The sequence below is a fragment of the Brachyistius frenatus genome, unplaced genomic scaffold, assembly GCF_029030835.1.
Source record: "Brachyistius frenatus isolate BFR_SWC_R1_liver_20210118 unplaced genomic scaffold, ASM2903083v1 Contig_270, whole genome shotgun sequence".
In the NCBI taxonomy this organism is placed as follows: domain Eukaryota; kingdom Metazoa; phylum Chordata; class Actinopteri; family Embiotocidae; genus Brachyistius; species Brachyistius frenatus.
The window spans coordinates 210,690-228,905 of NW_027210869.1; the positions used below are offsets into that span (position 1 = coordinate 210,690).

Genomic DNA, 18,216 nt, shown 5'->3' on the forward strand with positions numbered 1-18,216 from the left:
ATGGAACCTTTTTTAATTTTTTGTCTAGGATTGTATTTCTATTAGATTTGATCAGCTGTTATCGTCTCCCTTATGAGAAATTAGTCGTTGGTATTTGAGACAACACGTATGACGTAGCAGCAGCCTCTCCGTATAAACACAATATATCTGTATACATGTATAAACAGACTCGCATCAACATGCAGTATCACACATGACTCCATCTACACCACAACAAAGTGATGCTGGACTGGATTGTTACTATATCTGAACATATAGGGCATCTAGTGTAGGACACAAAACCTGCACACGCAACATTTATTTTTTGCTTTTATTAAATTATGAGAAAAGGAAAAAAAAAAAAACATACATACAAAACATTAAAAAAATAAATTCAACAGCGTTCTGAATCTGATCAACTCATGACTCGTGCTTACTGTAAGTTTAAGATTACTTCCAGATAAAAGTGCCTGCATTTATGATATACTTCTCTCCATTGTTCCTTTTAAAGACTTAAGTATTCTTAATTTATTGAATTGAGTTGTCACACAAACATGACACTTTTTACTGCAGCGTGAGAGTCAACAGTTGTACCTATACAATATAAACAACTTGTTTAATGTACATTTTCGACTGCAGTTTTTCTCTTTTATAAATGTTTCTTGGGTCAAACCTCATACAAAATGTAACTTTTTCCTATGTAATGGCCGTACATGATATTGCACCTACTTGACTGTGGTTATTTGTTATAATTAGATCAGGAAGATGCACAGAAGTCTCTTGGACCTTCTTTTTGTGAACCTTGCTTGCATAAATATGGCTGAACACCTAAATCCCATACATGCCGGTTATTGCAACAGATTTTATGTTGACTTTGTGAAGTTTCTGTTGGATGTCAATCTGATCAGCCCTGCCAGTGGGCCTTTACAGCAGACATTTTAACTTGTCATATCCATGGTGCCATGGTGCTGCTAACCACGGTGATAATGGCTCCATTTTATTCAAGAGTGAAAGTGAGCCAGTGAACCAGCATGCACTACAGCAGGGCCCTGAAAATGACGTGGCTAAATGAGAAATATGAACATGCCTTCAGTGAAAAAGACCTAAGAATCACGTCAAATATGTAATTTTCAAGCCATTTAGAGACTTATCTTTTCCCACATGCTCATTGTATTAGCATGCGCTGTACACGCTGTTAAGATTTCACAGTTTAAATGTACTGATTAACTCATAAATCCTCTGTGTCTCACCAATCCTGCTCCGACTCTGGTTGCTCCACCTTCTGTCCTGAAAGAGAGAATCTTCTGGTTTTGGGGGGCAGCGGTAGGGGTAGGGATTAAAGACACAGGAGGAGGCTCACCTTTTTAAGTGAAGTGCCGAACCTCAGGTGTCACGCCTCTGGTGAAGGAGGGGAGAGATGTGAGGGAGGGCCTTGGTTGCTGGGGCCCAGGAGTTAACTGTACTGTGTGCCCCCCTTCAGGACACAACAACAGTCAGTCTGTTACAATCAACCAAAGGTGAGAAACAAGAAGGGACTGCAGTGGCTGAAGAGGCAGCAAAATGTAGTGAAAGGGCTGAAGAGATGGAAAAAGACAGAGGACGGGAGAATGTGACACCTGTTTGAGGCTATTTACTGACCACCTCTCAGGTCTGCAGCGTCGGTGTGCTTCAGAGAATAAAGTGCTTTTTCACGTAGAAACAATGCCAAATCTGTGTTTGTACCAGCAGTGCATACAACACAAAACATTTATAATAAAGGCGGTTTCTTCATATGATTGCACTTTTGCATTTGAGTAGGGATTTTGTTTTATCTTTACAAATTTTGCAGCCCTAAATGTAAAAACAGCGACATGCATTTAAATATACTGCAAAAACTGATGAGCTAAATTATCCAGTTTAGCCTGTTTCATTTCCCATAAGATGGTGCAATCATAACACAAATTAAAAAAAATAAAAAATCAATAATTTCATAGTCATATCTTATCTTTGCTACAAAGTACTGCAACTTCATGCACAACTACATTCATGGCAGTAAATTATTAAGTTTAAAAATATACAGAAGTATAGGACATATAAAGAAATAATAAGAATTATGGCAAAAGTACACACTGGTCAAAATTCATAGTAGTGTGCTTTTCTGGACATCCTGGTCCCCTTTGAAGAGCAATTAAAATGGCTGACAATATATCATTAGAAGTCCTTGGTCAAATCAAGAGTGTTTATCCTTTGCAGATGATGTCCTCCTTTTAGACATGCTACCACTGTTTTTTAGCAGGGACATTTCAATGCCTTCCAAGTGGAGCGGTTCTGAGTCCTCATGTTGAATTTACATGGTAAGCTACATGCTAATACATTTCAGTTCTCAGCTACAATAAGTACAACTCATAGATGACTTTTCCAAGTCTTTTTCTGGTGTGCAGTTAATTCAGCCCTCAGCAAGCCTTCAGAAATAGATTCAGTGAGATCCAATCAACACTACGTCCTTTAGGGGCTCTTGGTCCTCCAGACAGCAAAAAATAAATAAAAAAAAATAAAAAAATCTATATAAGTATTAATTACGTTGATCTTTACATGGATGAAATGTTCACTTTATAATATTTAATATTTAAGCTCACACTGACAATGCAATTCTTTCTGCTTCATATATTACAGGTATGTCGTAAATCGTAATGACAACTCTCAGACTTGTTTGAGAATAAACAAAAAAAAAAAGGAAGAAGTTTGAGTTTATTTTTCGTTTTATTTTTCTTTCTTTCACGACTATCTCATATGTCTTGACGGTTCTCAAAACACATTCACAGATTCACAAAAGATATGTTAATTACAGTGAATAAAGAAGTAACACTTCAAAAAACGAAACACAGTAAAGAGTAATTTCTTATGCTTAACTGTAGCAAATACGAATGGAATTTGCTTTCAAATAATAAAAGCTACTAAATATATGTATTATATATATATATCTTTCAGTATACTATTCATTTATAGTGCCTTTTTTTCCATTACACAATAGATTGCTGAAAACAAACATGAATGTTTCAAACAGCAATACTCATAACTTAAAATACCTGTACATTAAAGATATAAAATTAAAGAGTCATTAATACTTGACAAGTATTATATTGTCTTACCACTTGAAAACTGTGTTAAACAATATTTGCTGCACTGCTTGGTGAGGTTCTAATACATAACTACTTCCATTTAACAAAAGGAAAGGTTAGGGAGGTCCAAGGTGTACTAAACTAATCAACAGTGGTGCTTGAGGGCTGCTGTTCACTCATAATTGTTTCCCTCTTCCCCTACCTACAACCATACAGTGTCATCCATTTTTAAAAATCTTTATTAGGGATCAGGAAAATCTCTTAAGGCTCACAGGGTGACTGTAACAAGAACCACAGAACATTTAATGAACTTTAACATAAATTTCTCTCCTTTAGAGAACAGTAACTTCCACCTTGTTTTAACAGCTTCTTCTCACCAATGTCAAATAGTTTCTACTGTACCAAAAGTATTTATAGGTAACAGGATGTGAGAATGCCTTTATTGTTCATTTGTGAGTCATTTTATGTGTCCTCAGTTGTCATTAGTTCTTTTCACATTATTTCTTTGCCAGGAGACAAAAACCATACATTTGGCCACAGAGTATTTCAGAGATGCTCAAAAGAGACTTTGTATAACACATTATTCAGGGGCGTCTCGTTCAATGCACCACTTTGGACCCCTTCTACATTAACAAGTGCTTGTTATAGTTTTTAGGGCAGGCTGTGTTAAAAGCGTCGGCCACCAGGGGGGCCTGGCCACCTCTGGCCTCTGCCAGGTGGGGGGTGAGGCGGAGGAGAGACGGGTCCATTGTGGTAGCTGTGTAAAAGGATAAAATCACACATTGGATTCTTGGCTTTGGCCAATAGGGGGCACACTCTGATAAAAGCAGCCATCGAAACTACTCTAGTAGGGGGTGTGATCCCCTCTGTCAATCAACTGTGTACCTTTGAAAGGCAAAATACAGTGTCATGTATTTTTCAATGTCATAGTCCATGCACTATTTAAGAGTCTGGCTTCAAGAAGTTGAGCAGTAGGTTTAATTTTAGGCACTAACTCCCTTAAAAGTTTTTGACTTAGCACTTGCTGTAGTAAGACAAACTAATAAAGCAAAATGCTGCCCTAGTTCTGCTATTTGATAAACAACCGAGAGAGAACTGCATATTAAAGAGCAAGTTAAAGTAAAGATTATTAGACTGAGAGGAGGCTCAAGGGAAAGGGAAAGAAAGGACTATGCTCTTGTGTCACAACCCTCTGAGCTTTTACTCAGTTATTGAATCACAGATGTTGAGGAAAACAGTTGGCAAGCTAGCAAGCTCGCAAAATCTTACCAGTGGTATTTCAATTTATTTGGAAATCTTATAAATTTGCAAGCAAAGTGCAGAGAATTGTGACTTTTAAACCTTATTTTATTAGTATTAATATTTCTTACCCTCTGGGGCCACGGGGATGGAAGTGACGCAGAGGTCCGGGCGGTGGCATGCCACGGCCTCGGGGATGTGGAGGATGCCCTCTGAAACCAGGGTGGCCAGGAGGAGGGGGTGGAGGAGGTCTATGCCTGTAGACAGGCGCAAATATCACAGTGATCATGTGAGCATCTAAAGGAGGCCACAACATGAGCAGTTAGTTTGCCTAAATGGACTCGGACAAAATAAACAACCGTGAGGACAAAATAGCTTTTAAACTTTGGAGAATCATCACTAAAATCTGAGACACACCTCCCTGTATTCAGTCCATTTATCTGATGTCTCGGCGAGTGTGCACGTGTTGCATCTGTAGCTTGTGTCAGGACGTTACCTGGGCATGGGTGGATAGGGACCTCTCAGGTGCATGGGAGGAGGTGGAAGAGGAGGAGGAGGACGAGGAGGAGGAGGAGGGCCCATGCACATTGGTCCACCCCTACCTCGATGACCTCTCATGTCTGGGTAAGGTCGCATCCTCCCCATTCCTCTGCAAGAGACGGGGATGAAGAGTAATTTATCCAAACTGATAGGAGTTACACATTTAATGGCATCCAAACAGTAGACATCAGTGATAGTTATTTATGTTCAGGACAAATTATTCAAAGCTACATTTTAGCATATAACTCGATGCTTATTTCAAACATCAGTCACTAAGTACCTCACGGGCCCCAGTCCATTCATGCCTCCATCCTTTGCTCGACCCCTCCCATGTCCTGGTGGACCAAAGCCTTTCATCATTCCCCGCCCACCACGCATGCCACCTCGACTCATGCGTCCACCTCGAACCCTGCCTTTGAACCCACGACCCCTGAGGAATTAAAACAACAAGAAACAAATGCCGCTCGCCCAGGTACAGTCAGGGGAAGCGACAATAGGCAACATTTGTGACCCTAAAAGCAGTAAGGTAAACACAAACAAATCCAAAACACTTAAATCACAACCATAGTGTGAATATTTGTGGTCTAATCTTGCCATAAAAAAATGTGTCATACCACATAATAGGTGAGAATAACTGTATCTTAAAATCATTATTAAAAAACCCTGAAACAGCAGGTAAAGACGTACTAAAATCTGACTTGTCTAGTTATGCAGAGTATCAGCAACTACCGTCTCTGCAGCCACTGATTCTCATGGAATTCATGTGTGACTTATTTAGGTTATGCACCTTTAAATCAAACATTAAAATGTGTATTAATTAAACTATCTCATTAGTTTAAATGGACAACAAAGCTAAAGAAGAAAGAATAACTCGTGTTTATAGATTCTCCATGTTCCTTGTGCCCATTAGCTTTTCCAGACAAATTCTTCTTGATTAGATTCTATGCAATTTCTGTGACAATGAATAATAATCAGCTTCAGGGGCTTCACATACAGGTTTTACAATATATTTTCCTGTTACATAGTTTGACCTTTTCCCTCAATTTCACTGTTCTGGTAGTTACTGCTCTCTGCCTGTGAACAGCATCCTTGTGTTTAGCAATCTGACCTTGCCACGATTGCTTTATATAAAGTCGTATCAGTTCAATGCAAAAAGGAAACAAGAGAAACATGTCACACAGAAGAACAACTACGTGTCCACAAATACACTACGAGGCTGTAAGAAATAAGAAGACGGACCTGGATTTAATTTCAGCGACAGATTCATCCTTGGAAGGTTTTGAAGTTTTTGTGACCTTCTCTTCTGTGTCTGCATCCATCTGAAATGATTCCAGTCAACAGTTACTGTCACAATGGAGATCTATTTACCATCAGCATTTGGTAATAGTGACACCTACCAATACAAAAAGTAAACATTTACTAAAGTATGTGCCTTGCTTATGAAACGTACGTTTTGCTTCCACATATAAAATATGTCATTGAAGCTCTGTAGAAAGGACGTTTTACTTTTTTTTAAGTAGGTACATTTAGCAGAAATAAATTCCCAAATTCCCTGCAGCTATAAAGTAATCAAGCATGATGTGGACACGTGGCAGTTTAATTCTCAAAGATTTTATCGGATATAAAGAAAAATATGTTTATGAGTGAATGATTTGAGTCTTGGTGACTTTATTTGACTTATTTTACACGTTAGCATCTTTTGTTATCTTTAGATTGACTTAAACGTTTATTTTTCCTTAATCACAGATTATGTGATGTTCAGGGATTAGGGAGTATTGTACTATAACTATTTAATCTTGTATGCTATAATTTTTGGTAAGAATACTAACTCACAAGTGACACATTTAGGTATGTGCATCTACAATCTGACCCAAATCTGTTAAAATGGCACTCACCAGATGTTAAAAACTTGAAACCCCAGTGTAGTATTTGCAGCATTGTTCAGTAGTTGGGTGTGTGCATGCTCATGTGGAAGCAGGTGAAAGGTTTGCGAGTTACGCAGGGACAACTGCAAGTGAAAGCTTGTAGAGGGAAAATTATAAATAGTCCCAGAGCCCAGATGACTACATTATAATGCAGCACCTGTGCCAAAGAGTGGAGTGTGGACGGGGAGAAAAGACTGTGATATTGAGGAAAGATATGGGGGTTGGGACGTAAGCATGAAACATTTGGAGAGTTTACATTTTTGACGTGACATTTAAGACTTGCTGTGAAGGAGCAGCTGTCCCAGAAGACCACATACGCATAAAAGGGTCCACGTCGTGACCAGTCTTCCTGTTTAGAAGAACCATTTCAGAAACTCTTTTTTTCATTGTGGTTGTTTCAGCTAAAAAAAAAAAAGAAATTAAAATAATATCTTTTAAGATTTGGGCCCTTTGTGAGTTTCATCACCTTCAGACAGTTTTAATTTACACAGCTTTCTTTGACTGGTATGTTGTATATTACATACTTTCCACTAAATGTTTGGGGACAGTTAAAAAAAAAATAATGCAGCTTAGTACAACAGCCCTGCAATCAATCATAGACCATGAAGGTGATCTGGACACAGCAGACACCTCCAGTTGGTCATTAGTTTATTGTAGGTAGTCAAAACACAGGGTTTCGTGGGGCAATGCAACTGCTTGGGGTGCAATGATTCTTTAAATACTATACAGCTCCATATACATACATTATCACAGTGGGATTTTAAAGTGAATAAGCCTGCAAAGTCAAAGGCACGTGCGTCATGGAAACATTTGATCCTGATCCTGAGAAGCGGCTGGAGCTATAGAGGTGGCCTGTGTAACAAATACTCTTGAAGTCTCTAATAATACTATTTAATACTGTGCAATTCCTAGAATTTACCATCGCAAGACAGACCTGATATGACAGTATCTTATGTCCAAACAGTTGCTTCATTATAAACAACATTCACGAAAGCATTTATTGCTTAAATTGCCACTTTCGTAATAGAAAATACGAAATAAATAAGGATAATAACAAGTGTCTGGTTTGACTAAACGTTAGACATGCAAGAAAGGGGCGTTCCGGAGGCTTTTAAAGGCTTTGCTGCTCCGGTGAAATGCAAAGGAGGGACGACTTACTGCAATTGACGTGCAAGCGAGGTAGATTCAAAAAGAAAAATACTCGTCCTACTTGCTAATAAAAATAAAAATATATTAGAAAAATAAAAAATATTAAAAAAATTCCTACAGCTCCTGTAGCCCCTTTGCGCTTTGAAATGGCGGCTTAGTCCGTCACATCCCAGGTTGGGATTTCTTTGTGGGAAACAGGTTACATTAGTCACGCCCACTGGGATGAATGCTGGTTCCCAATTGGCTGCTTGATCCTTCATTCAAGATGCCTTCGGTATTCTGGCATTCTGATTGGAGGAATCGGCTGACGCGATGCAAATTGTAATCAGCCAGAAGACGCTTCATTAATGAACTGGGCCACAAGTTCAACACATAAACACAAATTTATTGTCCATGTTAAAAACATGTTTGTAGAGGTAACCTGGCTCTGATACACGGTGAATACAGTGGATTTGTTGAACAGTATAAACAAGCCTGCTAAACTATACAGCTGAGGAAAATGTCTGAAGAACTGGTTAGACCATTCAGACAAGCTGGTCATTTAACGACATACATCTAACTATTTAATAGCTTTCAGGCACAACAAAACCTTAAAATATCACACACAAATTCTTAAATCCTAAAATATACAAGGAACAAGGGATTTAAGACGGCATCAACAAGTATGATGAGGTTTCTCCAAAATCTCTTTTAACATAAAGATAGAAATATTGGGAAGTAAAGTTGTAGTTTATTACCATTAAGATCCCAACTATATGTCCAAATACTGAAGTCATATTTCCAAGAGAGGCAGCATCATATACACAAATAATTGCCAAGTGCGCGCTAGACAATATTTACATCATGATTATGGCAAAAAGAGAAGGACAATTATTAAATGAAACCAACTGATTAGGTTATGAATTAGTTGTGTTAATCATCGGAGATGTACAACTCAGTTCACAAAATGTCCCTGAGAGTAAACCTGATGCGTAAAAGCTGTCCATTTTGTGTACATTACGCGCAGCCCAGGATGCCTGAAAGCTTGTTGATGTATTCGATGGTATATTTGAGCGTTTGAATCTTGGTCAGGGGCTGGCCTCTCTTGCTGTAGTCCGGCGGCAGGTAGTCGCGGAGCTGGTGCAGAGCCTCTGCAAGACTCCTCATCCGCATCTTCTCCCTCTCGCTGGCCTTCGTGCGCCTTTTGGTGGACATCTTCGACTTGCTTTGCCTTTGCGCTGCCGCTTTACGCCGCGCGAAGCCAAACGAGAAATCCTTCATCTCCGGGGAAGAGCACATGGAGTCCATCGGGGACTCTGGTGAGGTGGATTGAGGTGACTCTTGATCTCCTCCAAAAGTCCTCTCGTGGCTCTTCCACTCGGACAGTATTTTAGCCGTTACAACCTCCAGATTCATGTTCACAATCTAGACGATCGTACAACAAGGATGACATTCACGGTGAATGACGGGCAGATTGCCAAAGCGTTTTTATATAGAAGCAGATCTCCGGAGGTTTATGAGTTAACAGCTCAGCCGAAAAAAAAAAAAAAAAAAAAAAAAAAGTTCAAAGAAGACCTCAAGTGCCAAAATGCGACCCTCCAGAAGGACGTCGTTCGTTATCACTGGGGTGTGAATAAGGCTAAATAGACGGATAATGTGATGGAAAGAAAAATAATTCAACTTCCTTTTGTAGGGAATTACTCTTTAAAGTCTGCATGACGACAATTGTCAGTTTGATGTGATCCGTCTAATGAAGGAGCTGGAGGATGCTGTTTTACCTGAGATCTTCACACCTCTCTGGGAAGTCAGGTCAACGTGTGTCTTCAGACTGGAAGTTAAACAGCCTGAACAGAGACCGCTCACCAGAACCAATTTCCACGTATTAAATATACAGCCTTGCAGAGCCTTGTTGTCTTAAGGAAATAGAGTTTATCAGAGCATTGAAAGGTCAAGATCATCAGGATATTAGTCCTATCTGGAGATGATGAAAATATTTACTGTTCTTGTACTGAATCTTAAAATGTTCCTTTAATTGCATACACACGTCACCTTAGTTATGCTGTTTTTTCCCCACTAAGTTTGACATGCGAGTTTTCCATCAGGGGTCAATTTTCAAGAAAATGACTTAAGACTTTCAAGTTGCACTTGAAAACAAGCTGCATTATCGTGACAAACTGTTGTTTTATGTATATCAGCTGTTATTCCAAGAAAAATAAGAATAAAGAGGCAGTGCTGCAGAACTGAGTTGTTATTTGGTCAGAGGATGCAGCTGTCACCAAGATCCTGCCAGACCTTTCATGTCTGAAAAGGTGTGACGCCTCACCCATGATCAAGGAGACCAACACTGGTGGGTTGTAAAACCAACGGCTCAGCATCCTCTTTCCCCGTCAGCTGCAGCGCCTTCTGCTCCGAGCTCTTAAGTGACATGTAGCTTGTCAGAGAGCAGTGGGACAAAACAAGCACATGTGGTGCCATCAGTGTCCGTTTAATCATTTAAACTGTGCTAATCCGCAACCTCTTGCTGGATCTCTCAAAGGGCATCTCACTAATATTCCTCATCCTCTTCACACAAAAAAGGATGAGAAGGAAACACAAATATTGGACAGAAAAATGTGAAAAATGCAGCGTTATGTGGAGCTTTCAAATTGTATCTCAATAGTTATTGTTGCGAGACTTACCGATGATAATGTTCAGACCAATAAAAGCAGAAATCTTGAGAAGTTTAAACTGTTAAAACTTTGATGTTCGTTTTAAAAAATGACTTTAATGATTAGGAATAAATTGTTGTCACTTTGCTGTAAAAAGCTCAGCAGAACTGGAATTAAGACTTACACCGTTTTTCCAAAGTCCAGAATTAACGTTCACAATTAAAGGAGCAGCGTGTAGGATTTCATGGCATCTGCCATTGAGATTAGAGGTTACAACCAACTATTTACTCCTCCCCTGCCTTTTTCCTCTAAGCATGCAGGAAAATCTACGTATATTCTTCGTTTCAGGTGATTTCAGGTGATTTTACACCATTGAAAGCATAATTATATAAATATTATATCCCATTTCTGCCAATGAATTCCCCTAAATCCTACGACTGGACCTTGAAGAAAACACGTTCTCGCCCTTCATGCTGTAAATGTGCTGATCACTTCCCAAACTTCAGTCTCAGTCTCTCTGCCAGCGGCAGGGGACTCTCGCTGCAGATCACTGAATCGTCACTATCCGACACAGTGACGGGTGACGCTGGATTCTGAAGCAACACATCATCCTCCACCTTAGCTGGTGGCACATCCTGACATTTGTTTTTAGTTGATACAGATGTGCCCTCTCCAACATCTGCGCTGAGGCTCTGAGATTTTGGTCCTAATAACTGCTGAGGAGCGTTTGCGTTTGTTTTGGTTGTTCTCGAGACAAAAGACGGTTTCAGGGGGAAGTCTGAAATAAAGCTGCCCTGAATCTTGTTTATGGGCTTATTTTTTGTCCGTCTTTGAGGTCCAGACTGCCGGTTGTCTACGTCACTGTCCTCACTGGATGAGCACACGCTCATACACACACTCTTCTTGGTGGTCTGCGGCACGCTCATGTCCTTGTTGACGCGTTGAACGGGGTCAGAGTGGCACCTCTGTGGTGGAACAGCCCCGGATGAAATAGCCTTCCTGACAAATTTATATTTCTGAGGAGGCTTTTTGGAGCAATTCGATTTTTCCTGCTCGTTACTGTGAGCTTCAGCTGCAGGCATTAGCTGCTCTTTTGAACTCTGAATTTCCATTTTTGACTTGTTTGTTGCACACTGGCTGTTATCCGTGAGTGGTTCATTTTTGTAAACAGCAGAGTGCTTCCTTGACAAATTACTGTCAATGCTACTTTTACTGGAAATCTGTCCACTGGGTTTTGAGTTAGAGTCGTGGTCAAGAGAGGAGAACTCATAGTTTAGCTGTTTTGACTTCACATCATTGCATCGCTCCTTCTGATTGATAGTTTTGGACGTGTTCCTCATGAGCAACCTGTCTCTTAGAGGACACTCTGTGTAACACAGCTCTGGAGCAGATCTGGAGTCTGCTTGTTTGCCTGAGGTTTTCTGCTCCGTGTTTTTACCTCCGCTTTCTTTGACGTCACCGCCTGCGGTCGTTTGTATCTTGGGCTCTGTGGTGTGGTGTGCAGCTGCTCGCGGAGTTGGGGAGGATGTGAAGGACAAAGCTTCCCAGTCAATATCACTCAGGTGTAGAGCGTCAATAACAGCGGAGACAGAAGGCGAAGCAGCAGCCACTGATTCAGCAGGAGACAGAGGAGTACTGGGGTGATCGTGCAGACCGCCGCCGCCGCCTTTTTCCTTTCGATGCTGCTTGTGGCTCACTGGAGTGTCCAAAATCAGCACTTCTGGTTTATCAGACTTTGAAATGGGAGGCGGCAGCGTTTGAGGTTGAGTGGGCCCATCAGCTGAGGAGGAACTCTGAAGGGTCATCTGAGCCAAGAGTTGAGACGCACCATCAGAGGACTCAGATGGCTTCTCCTTTCTACTTCTTGGTTTCTTTTCTGTAAATAAAATTGAGACCAACTGTCAGAAGAGAAAACTGGAAAGCTTTTTCAATTTCAGTTGCTCGGGTTCCCTGCGCACCTCTTTTTCAACCTGACTGAAATCATTCCAATTGAACATATCGTGAAGATTAGAAGTGATTTAAACAGTCTGGAGTTTACATGCGCCGACACTTCAAATTGAAACAGCTGTGTGAAGTCCCAAATTGATTACATCACACATTTGATCATATCCATGAAGAGTGAAATAAGTCGCCCATAATGTTCAGTTCTTTTAGAGTTTGTATCAAAAACAAACTCTCAGCTGTGGTTTTAGTTCAGCCTGGAAGCTGACATTTTTTGGAAGTGGAGGAAGAAAGTACGTCCCCACACATTTACATCAAGACAGAAGGCATGTAGAGTAGGACCGGAACCAGAAAGAAATCACTTTCATCTTTTCCATGGTGCAATTTTTCTTTTAATCTGTTTAAAATGGTTTAAACTACCCCTCTACATCAGTTTGGGCCTGTTCATTCTGGCTGAGGTTGTTACCCGGATCATTTTTATTCTGTTTGGGCTTTTAAACTTGTATTAATATGAGACTCCATGTAAACATGGCTGGTGACTAGTTTTCCTAAATATTATTAAGTGAATCTCGACAGCATTGATAACCAATGGGAGCAACGCTCAAACTGCATGAAGTGACAGCAAGGCTTGCGAGGCAGACACCTCTGCGCTGCATCAAAGCCTTTGGCGTGAACTAGTCAAGCTGCCAAACTCTACATTTTCAGGTGTCAGAGCTGCTGTAATAGGCAGCCTTGGAAAAACAAGTCAAAGCTCCAGGTGCCTTTGATCAAGACAGCTTCGGCAGCACAGTGTTGGGAGTCTTAGAGCCCGTGTAATCAGTGGAGGAGCTTTTGTTGTGGACGATTTAGCTGCATTTATCGTCACATATAGTTACGTTTACGAAATACTCGATGTACTGTATATGAACTGATACGCGTTTAAAAGTGGATGTAATAAATGACTGTCTTACTTTTGGTCTTGTTCTCTTCGGCCAGAGCTTTGCCCCTCAGGTAGCTCTCGACCACCTCTGGGTAGGACACACAGAACAGAGCCTCTTCCTCCACTGTCCTCACCTCATGTTGAGTCTCTGCAGGCCGATCCTCAGGAAACACGTAATGTTCTGTGGAGAAAAACGTCACGGTCAGGTCCAGCTCCGTCTCAATCAATCTCCCATTGAATTTATACAGAGAAAAAGAGTCCATTCATTCCTCTAATTTCATTTTTCCATCAGAAACATCCATCAAAACTTTCTACAGCCCAAGATGGCGTCATCAGATGTGTGTGTTGTTGTTTTTTTAATCAAGAGCAACAATCCAAAACCCTGCAAATATTGAATTAACTATAATGTTTAACAGGAGAAGTCAGCAGAGTCTCACATTTGAAGACCTTTAACCATCCAATGAATGAAAGATGCAGTAATTTGTGGTATTTAATAAACTTGTATCCATGACGTAATAATTTAGTTGTATACAAATATTTCGTCTGATGCAGAACAACAGTCTGAGTTAGTTGATCGAGACTCGGCACGTCAGCAGGGCTTGTTAGTGAAGTGGACTTTGATATGAAAGATTTCCCAGTTCAGGGAGGAAGCCAGTTTAGCACCTAGTGGCTGTTGTGACTGATCCGTCACCTCTGAACCCCTCACAGCCCGTCACTAACAGACAACCCGGTGACGGGCACCCTACACCCCAACCTCCATCTAACGCAGCGGTTATGTCACTCAGCTCAGGATTGGATTCTTGAATTGGGGTGCGCCATATCACATCGTTCACGATAGTGACGGTATCATAAGTATAAGAACAATCATTTATATTATCATAAAGGAAATATTCAGACTTGCTGAAATGATAATGTCATACAGTTAATATGAGTTACACACACAAACACAATAATAATGTTAGTGCAGTAATACCCTGAAATATTCTGTTATTGTTTTTAAGTCTTTATCACCCACGTTGATTCTTAAATATTGCCGTTTGTCTTGATCTTATAATGTAAGACTAAGAAGACAATATGAAAACAGGAGACTTAATGATCCGATGGATGTGATTTATATGCTTTATTCACAAGAGTTAAACTGACCTGGAGTGCTCCAGACAACTTCGAAGCAAGCGACGGCGTTCCTCACCCTCGGTTTCAATATTCTTTCATAGGAAAAAAACAAAACAAATGTTTGTTATGCATTTACTAAAACAACAATATAATACAAGTTATACTTTTTATGCTCTTTGAAAACTATAGGAGTACCGGAGGGGCTTCATTTGGGAGGACATGTCTCTTCCATTTTTTCTGTTCATCAACGCAGTGTACGTCATCAAGACTAAAACCTTTTCACTGGTGTAGTGCTTCGGCCACTCCATCTTGTCATAGGCATATTTCTAGAGGAACAAAACAGAAATATTCACACTGAACAGAAAACCACACCTAACTGAACAAATGATGTATAAACCCATTACCTGCATCAACAGCATATTCGGCGGTCTCCTCTTGAAATGTGACACAGGTTTATCCTTGGAAACCAGAAACTCTGTGATGATCTGCAAGATGCAGTTTAAGTATTAAACACAACTTTGAATATTACACCAGTTTTTCTGAAAAAGCAGATCATAATAACTGTACCTCTGTAAAAGGGAACTGCTGAGTTATGAGAGTTTTTCTGAAAAAGAAAAAAGAAAGAACACTTTGATCTCTCAATTCATCACTTAAACAGTGGAAAATGTCCATCACGAGTTTCTAGAGCCCATGTTGACATCTTGAACCCAAAGAAATGAAGTTGTCTGTCGTAGAAGAACATTTGATTTGCTGGAACCAATTATTTTTTATCATTTGCCTTTAAGATTACCAATCTATTTGCAAAATGTTGTCAGTGATTTTCTTACAATCAATTAATCGACTAACTTCAGTACTTTTGAAGCATCACTTCCTCAAACAGACTCGGGTTGATAAATGATAACGATGCCACAATGTGACTGTTTCTCTGCCTTTCCAATGTTGACTTTACATTCTCGCTTTGCTTGCACTTCTCATCCCATTTCACTTTTGCCTTTTGTCTTTTTCATTTTCTGCATTCATTTCATAAAACGTAGCTTCTATTAATTCAAAAGAGAGTTGCATACCTCCTGATGTTTGCCTCAAAAGATGAGGCCTGGCTGGTTTGCTCGTAGCGGTGCCAGTCACAGGGACACTGGTAATCAAAGTCCTGAGGTTGACAGAATCGCTGACTGTCGCAGAGCACACAGCCGCCACGTTCATGGGCCTTCGCTGAGCCTGAAAACCAAAGACCATGAATGAAAATATCACTGAAAAGTTAGTTATAAATGAAAGTGAAACCGTTTTAAATTCTAATGCACACTACTTAGGTGTCAGAGCCTTGTTCAAACAAAAACAACAAAAATCTCTCACATATGTGTATGTTTTAACATGATAGGTTAAATGGCTTTTAAATCGGCCATTTGTGAGGCTTGTCGCCCCCCTATTTGCTTTTCACCTCTTAGCAGGATCAGGTACAGGGGTCGAGAGTTCAAACCAGACCACCACTCACCAGGATGACGGCATACGTTGCAGTGAGGAACCTTCTTTACAACTCTGTCAGACACACCTATGTTCTCCTCCTTCCACTGGATGAACCTGTTGCGAGTCGAGAAAGGTTTTAAGTGGCAAACACAACCCCAATGCGGCCGACGACATTTTTTTTTTCTTTTTAAACTGTCGACAAAAGGTAAGAAAACAACTGGCAGTGTTTGTGTTTTCTACCTCTGCAGAAGTGTTTGTCCTTTCAGTGTCTGTATAAGCCTCAGGGCCTGCTCTCTGCCAACACCTGGTATCCCCTTATGGAAACGTGAAAATGCACAGTTAACATAAGTCGTTTATATCAGTGACTTTGATGTTGTGAATTTCAGGTCGTCCCTACCTTTGGAAGATAATCGCAGCCAAGGAGAATAGCCAGACCAACGAGATTCTCTCTGGACAAGTGTAACTGTGTTTTCACTCGGGAGGCCTGGTAACAGTCCACCTGAGGGTCCTGCAGGATTAAGACAGAAGCAAAAATGCAGCTAAATTGGGTACATTCAGATGAAATAGTCTGTTATTAACGGGTCAGGGATTTAAATTAAATTATTTTATTCTATTATTTATATTATTATCTTATTGCTTCTGTATGCTGCTGTAGCGAAAAAATTTTCCCCTCGGGGATTAATAAAGTAAATACCTACCACACCTACCTAAATGGCAGCTTCAGGGCTGTAGTTTTATTGACAGCATAGACTAATCTGGGAAACTGTTCTATTAAATGGTCTATAAGGTGTAACTCCACAGAGTTGCATTAGTGGAGGAAGAAAAGCAGTTATCTACTTCTATTTGTTGCAATCAGTGAGAGATATAAATTTCATCTGATGATTTCTTAAATAGTAATTTCATCACTAAATAATAATCGGCAAAGTATTTTGTGTTCAAACAGACTAATACATCAAAACTGAAGAGCCACTGAAAAAAAAAATCCATATTCTGTGTTTTTTTTTTTTTAAATCTACTTTTTCAAGCCTCTCTTTCATATTTCTTGAGTTCATTAATGATTTGAAAATGAAGCGTAAAGAAGTTCGCAAAGAAAAAGGAAAACCTTAAACACAAGAGACACAAACACAAAAGTAAAAGTTTAAAAACTTAAATCTGGTCTATTTTCCTTTTAATTACAGTCATGAATTCAGTGCAAAACCCCAGAAGAGGAACTGAAGAAGCCTTTTTTTTTTTTTTTTTTTTTTTTAAATAAACATTTCGGTGTTTACAATCAAGTCCACTGATTTGGGTTTAAACTCTCCAGATTGTGAGGGTGAACTTCCATCAACATACTTTACTGTTCATGTTGAAGTTCCTGTAGACGGTCCTGGCCCCGTACAGGAAAGCGTCTCCGTCGTTGGTCATGCAGCCGTCCACCAGGCCCTGAGAGTCCAGGTAAGCGCACATGGCCTCAGCCTCCCCGGCAGCTGTCACCCATGGCAACCCCAGGTAGTCCAGCATCTCTGAACACTGCAGGGAGGAGAGACACGTGGATGGACAGAAAAAACAACAACAACAACAACATCACACAGCCTCAGGAGCAGCACGAACCAACCCACCTCTCGAAGGACAGCGTTAAAGCGCCCTCTGCTGGTGTTTGTTGTCATCTTTTTTGCAGGAGCCTTTTTGAACCCTCCACATCTCTTGCTCATGGTTTCTGCTTTCAGTTTGGGAGCTTCTCCTTCCACGACAAACACCAGCTTCACCCCCATCAGCGTGAGGGACGAAACCCGGAAAAATAAATTCCTGAACACACAAAGAAAAAATAAAAAATAAAAAAAGGGCTATTTAAAAAAATGTTTTTTGTTGTTTTTGCTTCACTGATAACGAGGGATAAATAAACAGATCAATACGTGTGCGTTACCTCAGGTGGGGCTTCGTTACTCGGCCCACCATCGCCTGGACGTGCCGGGCCTCGCACACCCACAAACTCAGGTCGACCGCCAGCGTCTTTCCGCTCAAACTGCACAGCGGCACCGGCTCACGAACCGGCTCCACGATAGACCACAAGTCACGGACCCCCATAGTTCACATCTGGAAAGGAGTCCGGCTGAAGATAGACGCAGACATGCGCCGGTAACTTGACTCTCTTCCCCCCCAAAAAAACACACCACAAAACCAGGAGGACGAGCGGAGGGTTTTCAAACCGTTGGGTCGCGTCCCAATTCGTTGACCGGCTCCGCACG

At 40.5% G+C, this 18,216-nt stretch overlaps 4 protein-coding genes across 7 annotated transcripts in view; 1 reads left to right on the forward strand and 3 right to left on the reverse strand.

The window, feature by feature from the left end:
- myct1a (myc target 1a) overlaps positions 1–997 on the forward strand; it is a 68,734-nt gene extending 67,737 nt beyond the window's left edge. For both annotated transcript variants that reach the window (XR_011312005.1, XR_011312006.1), the window contains exon 3: positions 986–997. The gene's annotated coding sequence lies outside the window, so the exon portion shown is untranslated. The remainder of the gene's footprint in view (positions 1–985) is intronic.
- Positions 53–8,089, reverse strand: LOC138634642 (histidine-rich glycoprotein). 3 transcript variants are annotated; one of them, XM_069721690.1, is made up of 7 exons: positions 7,940–8,089; positions 6,752–7,182; positions 6,096–6,175; positions 5,137–5,286; positions 4,813–4,965; positions 4,448–4,573; positions 1,474–3,834 (listed from the first exon to the last, which is right to left on the reverse strand). In XM_069721690.1, the coding sequence occupies exons 3-7, from the start codon at positions 6,173–6,175 to the stop codon at positions 3,744–3,746; spliced, it is 600 nt and encodes a 199-aa protein (XP_069577791.1). In that variant the 5' UTR covers positions 6,752–7,182; positions 7,940–8,089; the 3' UTR covers positions 1,474–3,743. The 3 variants fall into 3 exon arrangements, with proteins under 3 accessions (XP_069577792.1, XP_069577791.1, XP_069577790.1); XM_069721691.1 differs by lacking the exons at positions 1,474–3,834; positions 6,752–7,182 and adding an exon at positions 53–1,453; XM_069721689.1 differs by lacking the exon at positions 6,752–7,182.
- Positions 8,090–8,395: 306 nt separating this feature from the next.
- Positions 8,396–9,380, reverse strand: msgn1 (mesogenin 1). Its single transcript, XM_069721682.1, has one exon. It carries the CDS (start codon positions 9,323–9,325, stop codon positions 8,927–8,929), a length of 399 nt encoding a protein of 132 aa, XP_069577783.1. The 5' UTR covers positions 9,326–9,380; the 3' UTR covers positions 8,396–8,926.
- Positions 9,381–10,646: 1,266 nt separating this feature from the next.
- Positions 10,647–18,172, reverse strand: LOC138634635 (flap endonuclease GEN homolog 1). Its single transcript, XM_069721679.1, has 13 exons — positions 17,895–18,172; positions 17,590–17,776; positions 17,324–17,500; positions 16,389–16,499; positions 16,232–16,305; positions 16,020–16,105; positions 15,595–15,745; positions 15,098–15,134; positions 14,935–15,015; positions 14,726–14,856; positions 14,561–14,622; positions 13,449–13,598; positions 10,647–12,433 (listed from the first exon to the last, which is right to left on the reverse strand). The coding sequence occupies exons 1-13, from the start codon at positions 18,053–18,055 to the stop codon at positions 11,046–11,048; spliced, it is 2,796 nt and encodes a 931-aa protein (XP_069577780.1). The 5' UTR covers positions 18,056–18,172; the 3' UTR covers positions 10,647–11,045.
- Between the last annotated feature and the right edge of the window lie 44 nt (positions 18,173–18,216).

What these genes read in the sequence shown, in the direction of transcription:
- LOC138634642 (XM_069721691.1), bottom strand. Translation starts at nt 6,175, where the DNA reads ATGGATGCAGACACAGAAGAGAAGGTCACAAAAACTTCAAAACCTTCC. An exon ending in GTCGCTGAAATTAAATCCAG is followed by an intron (nt 5,287 to 6,095) that starts GTCCGTCTTCTT and finishes TTAATTCCTCAG; the next exon opens with GGGTCGTGGGTTCAAAGGCA. An exon ending in CCCTATCCACCCATGCCCAG is followed by an intron (nt 4,574 to 4,812) that starts GTAACGTCCTGA and finishes GCCTGTCTACAG; the next exon opens with GCATAGACCTCCTCCACCCC.
- msgn1 (XM_069721682.1), bottom strand. Translation starts at nt 9,325, where the DNA reads ATGAATCTGGAGGTTGTAACGGCTAAAATACTGTCCGAGTGGAAGAGC.
- LOC138634635 (XM_069721679.1), bottom strand. Translation starts at nt 18,055, where the DNA reads ATGGGGGTCCGTGACTTGTGGTCTATCGTGGAGCCGGTTCGTGAGCCG. An exon ending in CAACGTATGCCGTCATCCTG is followed by an intron (nt 15,746 to 16,019) that starts GTGAGTGGTGGT and finishes TTTGGTTTTCAG; the next exon opens with GCTCAGCGAAGGCCCATGAA. An exon ending in TCCCAAATGAAGCCCCTCCG is followed by an intron (nt 14,623 to 14,725) that starts GTACTCCTATAG and finishes TTCCTATGAAAG; the next exon opens with AATATTGAAACCGAGGGTGA.